At 47.4% G+C, this 7500-nt stretch overlaps 1 protein-coding gene across 9 annotated transcripts in view; it reads right to left on the bottom strand.

Moving 5' to 3' along the window:
- EBF3 (EBF transcription factor 3) overlaps nt 1-7500 on the bottom strand; it is a 131549-nt gene that overhangs the window by 39173 nt on the left and 84876 nt on the right. For 5 of the 9 annotated variants that reach the window (XM_033178803.1, XM_033178816.1, XM_033178822.1 and 2 more), the window contains exons 7-8: nt 4564-4645; nt 274-418 (exon numbers count right to left, since the gene is read on the bottom strand). In XM_033178803.1, the coding sequence (XP_033034694.1) occupies nt 274-418; nt 4564-4645 (227 nt within the window). The remainder of the gene's footprint in view (nt 1-273; nt 419-4563; nt 4646-7500) is intronic. The other 4 variants (XM_033178833.1, XM_033178842.1, XM_033178809.1 and 1 more) reach the window with 1 other exon arrangement.

The following is a 7500-nucleotide window of genomic DNA, read 5'->3' as shown; positions in this document are numbered from 1 at the left end:
TCGCAAGAAAAGCAGTAAGCAAAAGAACGCCTGGAGACATGAAGGCCGTGGCAGGTGAATGGGAAAGCCCTGCTGTTCAATAAAGGAGAAGAAAAAGCTTAGGAGGGCTATCTCCCCTTCCATCTCGGGGACACCCCCTCGCCCTGCCTTGGTGCAGGAGGTCTGACCAAGGGCAGGGGCCTGGTGAGAGGAACTCCACATGAATGAACATAAAGGATGGTGCAAAGAAAAAGAAGCATCGCAAATAAAAAAAGACATGTAACATGTGCCTACCATTTTCCAGATAAGAAGGGGCCGTACCTTCTGACGGGTCGAGGCGGCGGGCCCGCCTCCCGTGTTTGGAATTGTTGTGCACAAACATGTTGTCTGACACGGCCAGCACGTGGCCGTCCACGTTGACTGTTGTCGATACAACAACCTGCAAAGATGAAGTGGATTTGAAAATGGAATTGGCAAAGGAAAGCACAGCCCCCTGTTAGGCAAAATAAAAGCCATCTTAAATACTGCAGAGCACAAGGAAACTTCACGTGTTCCTGGACACTGTTGACTGATGTGTGTTCACAGCTTTTTTGGCTAATGGGGGTGGGTGGGTTGTTTTGTTTTGTTTTGACTCAAGATTGCTTCTCTTCAAAACCTGCTCCACTAATTACAGTTTAATCTCCTATTATGCTAACAAGTGAATTCAATTCAGAGAAATATTCTTCTAGCCATTAGCTTCAGAAACACCCCTCTAGCCACTCATTTTAAAGCTGCTGTTTTGATTGATCTGTTCACATATTGATTAGATAGTTTATCTAATTAAAATGAGTTCACTTGAGACCGGCCTCCCTTGAAGAGCTGGGAGGATTCAGAGTTGCCCCAAAAAGGCTTCATAAATCAGGAACATTCCTACTGCCCACATTTTATCAGGAAATGATCCCTGGGTCAATTTTACAATTACATTTAATGTCTGGTAATGAACTTTTTTGCATCTGAAAAGACCGAGTTGAATATGAATAGTGGCGGTGTTTTCAATCCTGGAAAGGTATCCTTTCTCAAGTTCATTGCAAAGGCTGGCAAGGACCCTGGGATACCAAGGGAATGTCCTCTCTGTTTCGGTGAGAGGCTTCCATTCTTAGGTCCAGGCACAAAGGATGTCTAGGGAAGAGATGACACATCAGGCCCTCTTCAGCCCTCAGCTGCCTCGTGGTAGAGGGAGAAACGAAAAGGGCCAGGCAGGGATGGCCTTGCAGACTCCATAGACCTGCCCAGGTGAGTTTGCCACAAACATCCAGAAACGGCACCCGTGAATGGACCCAGGAACCGGGAAATGACAACCTGGCCCTGAGTTTTCTCTAACAGAAGGGGTGCATTCATCCCGGCCTAGCTGGAGCTGCAAAGATCTGAGGCCAGGTTTTATCTGGGTGTTGCAGAAGCACTCCTGGGGCTTGAGCCCAGCTCTGACCTGAAGGAGGTGTGGCTCTCTGCTACAGTTTGGGCACACTCAGCCATGTCTTTGGGTCAGCACCACCCGAGGGAACCACAGCCCAACAGAGAATTGTGCGGCAGGTGCAGGTGAGTGGGGAACCTGAAGGGGCTCCTAGTCAGGGTTCACCTTCCCTGCAAGGCCCAGACAAAACACACCATGCAAAATGAGCTTAAAAGCCAAGGCCACCGCAGGCCTTAGTGAATCATGCCATCTCAGTTTGGGTCAGCACATATAAGGAATCCCCTGCACCAACATAATTGGGAAAACCATGGGGAGGGGCGCACAGGGGGTATACAGGCGATCTCTGTACTTCCTGCGAAATTGTTTTGTAAGCCTAAACTTCTCTAAGAAAAATAAAGCCCATTAATAAAATAATTAAACTAGTTACCTAATACAAAATGAATACAATTCATTGTATTCAATGAGTCATTGAATATAAAATAATTAAAAGCAAACATACAAATAAGTAGTATTTTAAGGGGCTTAATAAACCAAAGCTATACGTTTATATACGAATACATGTGCGAGTGATTTTTTTTTTTTTTTGAGACGGATTCTCGCTCTGTTGCCCAGGCTGGAGTGCAGTGGCACAATCTTGGCTCACCCTAACCTCTGCCTCCCAGGTTTAAGCGATTCTCCTTCCTCAGCCTCCCAAGTAGCTGGAATTATAAGCGCTGCCACTGCACCCGGCTAATTTTTTTGTATTTTTAGTAGAGACCGGGTTTCATCCTGTTGGCCAGGCTGGTCTCGAACTCCTGACCTTGTGATCCACCCGCCTCAGCCTCCCAAAGTGCTGGGATTACAGGCGTGAGCCAACGCGCCCGGCTGGCTTTTTCGTTTTAAATCTCAGACTCTACAAGACGATGATGCAGCAGGGGCAGTACACACGGCATCCCACCCAAGCGCCCTCATCAGAGGCAGCTTCCCTGGCATTTCTTCCCCTTGGCCACTGCCAGGATTGTTGAAGTCACAACAGTGTCAAGCCACGCAGAACCTCAAAAGGTTGTAAGTGCTGCCCCAGCAACCCAGATCCAGCCTTGGGTATCTCAGCACCTTCCTTTTTTGACCACTGCCCCCTGACTTTGCCCTTTGCAGCCCTGGTGGGAGGTGGCTGTGCTGCCCCTTTAGTACCACTAGTGGGCCTGGCAGCCTCTGCCTGGAGAAGCCAAGGTCTGTTCCTGGTCACCCAGGTGCCCCCCTCGTGGTCTACCTCCCAGGCCCAGCCCAGGGCGTTGAAGACACTCTACAAATCCATTATCTGCATGTGATGCAAAGATGCATAACTAACACTGAGGTGCAGACTTAACCCTTTTTACATTCCTAAACATGATAGGTTAAAGAAACACAAAAAAGTAAAAACAAATTTAAAAAGTTTTTAAAGACACAGGCTTTACTGTCACCTACATCTAGGTCAGTCACAAAAGGGAAAAGAGTGTAGTTCAGCAGAGACAGCAGGCAAGCTGTGCTCTGTGCCTCACCTGGGCTGGCCCTGCAGAGCACCTGCAGAAAGCTGCTGAGACTGTGAAAGCAGCTGAAACTATCGTGTAAGCCCTGCCGTCTTCCTAGGTCCAGTTACACCTTCTGAGAGGCATGGGGCTCAGCTAAAGAGACCAGAGGAAGTTCTAGTAACTACGGGGTCTGCAGTCAATCACGAGATCACCTGTGACTGACGCTATGTTCGGTCATCGGTGAGACAAAGGACCCAGTCCCTCAGCCCTGCGTGACCTCCATTCTGCTTAGAAGGATCAATATCACCAGTGCCCTGTGAAGCCTAGTGCGTGACCAATGAAAGCAGGCCCAACTGTGTGCAAGGAACACTGTTTCCAGCTGCAGACATGAAAGTGGGCAGGGCCAAAGAGCCCGCCTCCTCTGCCCAGCTGACCCGGCAGGCACAGAGACAGATGTCACGTGATCCACTACAGGACTGAGGCGTAAGTTAAATTTCTGAAAAACGCTTTGAGCTATTTGATGGGAAAATCGTGTAAATCCCAAACAGGGATCATTCTGCTCCTGGGTCATTCATCCAAGCTAGCGGTCATTTCCATTAGCCGCCAAATTCTTCTCTGGCTGGTTTTGTATCCCAGCCCACAATATTTTTACAGTTAAAATTAGCAAAATCATCCAATGTGTTTACCCTTAAGTAGCTTCCTAATCATTCACAAAAAGGCAAGAAAAACATGAATCTATCATAATGGTACATAAATCTATCATAATTCATCCCTGAACCCCCCAGCCACCCCCTCTGTATCTGTCTTTTAGATAAAATCTTCTGAGGCAAACCAGAGACAGGACTTAGCCTGGGTTTAGGAGCCGACTAGCAACTAGGCACGGAAGGTGGGCAGTAAGAACACAGTAAACCTCAGGGGAAGGAAGCTGAGGCCGGGAAGACACTCTAGCAGTTGCAGAGGTCTATACTAAGCAGGTGCAGATCCCTCTATGAGGACGGTCTCAGATCTGGAGTATTCCCAAAAGACTGCATTATAGTTCTCTTCCCACTGAAAATCAATCCATCAATCAATCCCAAAAGAAGCACTTCTGGGCCGGGCACGGTGGCTCACGCCTGTAATCCCAGCACTTTTGGAGGCCAAGGCAGGCGGAATACTTGAGGTCAGGAGCTCAAGACCAGCCTGGCCAACATATTGAAACCCCATTTCTACTAAAAATACTGGGTGTGGTAGTGCGTGCCTGTAATCCCAGCTACTCAGGAGGCTAAGGCAGGAATCCCTTGAATCTGGGAGGCGGAGGTTGTAGTGAGCCAAGATCGCACCACTGCACTCCAGCCTGGGCTACAGAGCAAGACTCTGTCTAAAAAAAAAAAAAAAAAAAAAAAAAAAAACCTTCCACATGGCCATGTTTTCAAAACTGATTTCACTCTGTTGTGCCCACATTGGACTTGATGAATCTGGCATACTGAATATACCAGATCATTCTTAAAGCATTTTATTTGCATATTTTTATCAAATGCACCAATTCTAGTTTGCTTCCAAGCCCTTAAAGAACTCAAGATTACTTCCTGAACAGTTGCAAAATCAGAGAATTCAAATTTCATATAAAAAATCAGGACCACGGTCCACGTGTCTTTGAGAAATGTATACCTGGAATCTCCGCATATCTCGAGGGTTGCCTGCATTCTTCAAACAGTTCTGATTGCACTTGAGGAAAAACTTTAGAAAGAATCTATAAAAAATACAAAAAGATGATATTTATTAGGGTTATCAGACAATAGACTCAAACTTTTTAAAAGACACTCTTGGCAGGGAGGAGTGGAGACTCAACCTCACAGCTTCCACACCTCCCTCTAGGGGGCGACATTGAGAAGAGGCTCTGAGAGAGGCGGGGAGGAGGCACCCAGAAATAGCCACACAGGAGAGCAGCAAGTTGCATTTGCCTTGACGCTAGGGATGTCCAAGCTTTATGATAATAGCTGTGACTTTCGCATTGGCATTTCTTGGCTCAATCTTTGCACAACTGCCCATTAACCACGGGGGAAACAGCCACCCCAGACAGCTCTACCATCTCCAACCACTAAAAAATGAAGGATGCCTGGTTAAATTTGAATTTTGGATAAGCAAAACATAATGTCCCAAAGCATACGCCTCAATAAAAAATTGCTGTTGACCTGAAATGGAAATTTCACTGGATATGCTATATCTCATCTGGGCAACCCTAATTCCAGAGGCTACCACTGCCTAAGCAAACATACTTCTAAATATGGGTTTTAAGAGTTACAGTAGCGCCTGTAATCCCAGCACTTTGGGAGGCTGAGGTGGGTGGCTGACTTGAGGTCAGGAGTTTGAGACCAGCCTGGCCAACATGGTGAAACCCTATCTCTACTAAAAATACAAAAATGAGCCAGGTGTGGTGGCACACAGCCATAATCCCAGCTACTCGGGAGGCTGAGGCAGGAGAATCGCTTGAACCCAGGAGGTTCAGTGAGCCGAGATCGCACCACTGCACTCCAGCCTGGGCAACAGCTGAGGCTCTGTCTCAAAAAAAGAAAAAAAAAAAGCGTTACAGTAAGTACAGCTCTTAAGAAGCAATTGGGGGGCTGGGGCAGGAGAATCACTTGAACCCAGGAGGCGGAGGTTGCAGTGAGCAGAGATCAAGATCACGCCACTGCACTCTAGCCTGGGCAACACAGCAAGACTCTGTCTCAAAAAAAAAAAAAATCTAAGAACTGATTGGGAGGCATATTGTTTTAACCAAGAATTCTTGACACGGTAATGAAACTATTGCTGAGGCAGAAAGCAAGGAGCAGCACTCTGCAGGGCTGGAGAGGTGAGGCTGAAGCAAGCATATTTCCATTTCCTGCCATGCCTTGCCCTTACGTTTCATGGCATGAAGATTCAGGGGTCCTGACAGTGTGTTGAGATGCTGTGACTAAAACGTCATCATGTTACCCTCCCCATTCCTGCATGCTCAGTGACACTGCAGGAGAGCTGGCTTCCAGTCTGGACTCGAAGAGCCTGGGAAACCGGGCTCTAACACCACCCACGGGAAAAGCGGGTTGGGGGGTCTCTCCCTGCGCACCCTCCGCCTCAACTTGAAAAGGCCACAACCAAGAGGTCCCAGAGCTTGGGTCTGTGCCGACATACCCACTCTCTGCAAGCGGCCAAGCATCCTGTCCAGCAAGGTCATCAACACAAACCTTTCTCTATTTTCTCCCGAACTATCGTCTGTCCTACTTGGTGATTATTAATTTTTGATGAAGTTTCACATAATTTTCTTACATCCAAACTTCCCTGCTGGCAATTAGAATATCAGAAAATGAAAAGACTCAACTGACCAAGACTCATCTCTCTAAGTGCACTCCCAGCATATCCTGGATGACTTCTTACTGTGGCAGAAGAAAATCCAATTGATGGGGGAAAGAATGGTGGCCACTTAAATTTTCTTGCATACCATGAGGCCTCACCATTTGAGGCTAGAATTTACATCTTTTATTAACTCACCTCACCTATACACTTAGCTCACAATGCCTCTTCACACCATCTGCCATCAGCATACAGTAAGTCACTTGATATTCCACCCACCAATTTTTCCTAACAACCACTGTGCAATTAAACTCCACACGTTCTGCAGCGAGGTAAATTAGGCGCACCTGCGGCCACACTGCATTTGAACTGCATCAGAAAGGGCCTAACAAGGTGAGGGTGCCACAAAGTTATCGTCCTGTCAGGCAATTAGGTTTTCACTTCGGGGACAGCAACACCGTGCAATTACACCACACATTACCACCTGGCTAATCTTCGGAGCAGGCGCCGGTCCGAGAAGCTGCTCATCTGCAAATGTACCTGCAAGGAGCCATCTCCAGGAGCTTTGTTTGTGATTTGAGAGATTTTCCCCCCTCCAGAGAAGGTTTCTTTAAATGTCTTGATGTCTTTTAGACAGTTCACCCTTTCATCTCCAAGAGAGCAGAGCGGGTTTTGATGATACCCGAACTAGCCCTCACTCAGCACTGTCATGAAGAGCTGTGTTTGGCATTCTTAGGCCTTAACTGTCATCCTCTGCAGAAATCAGCAGGACAAAGTTGAGTCCTGGACCCCAGAAACATACTAAGCATACCCAGGGTCAAGTCAAGCAGGTGCAGATACACACCTATGCACACATACACACATGTTGCCCACACATACACACACATGCCCACACATACATACACATGCCCACATGCCCACACATGCGTACACAAACACATGCACACATGCAGACACACACATGCACATGCAGAAACATGCACACACGCACACACACGCATTCTTGCTTGCTCACTCCCTCTCTCTATTTTGTATGTGGCAATGATGGTTTCTGCTTCTATCCAAACTGCCTAAAGAGCAGCGCAAGTACTTGAGAAAGAGCTGTCGTGCATAACCCTAGAGACCAGGATCCTTTTTGACCACACAGGTCCCAGTGACACAAATAAAGTAAGCTCTACAGTCAAGTGGCTCCATGCCAGGTTCCTGGGGCATCTATAGGGATGGACAGAGGGGAAGCCTCAGCAGAGAGAAAGAGGAGCTCTGCACTTACCTCTTACC

Source organism: Trachypithecus francoisi, unplaced genomic scaffold (assembly GCF_009764315.1).
Source record: "Trachypithecus francoisi isolate TF-2019V2 unplaced genomic scaffold, Tfra_2.0 Contig01579, whole genome shotgun sequence".
Lineage (NCBI taxonomy): Eukaryota > Metazoa > Chordata > Mammalia > Primates > Cercopithecidae > Trachypithecus > Trachypithecus francoisi.
The sequence above is the reverse complement of the archived record's forward strand: the minus strand, read 5'-3'. Positions and strand labels throughout refer to the sequence as shown.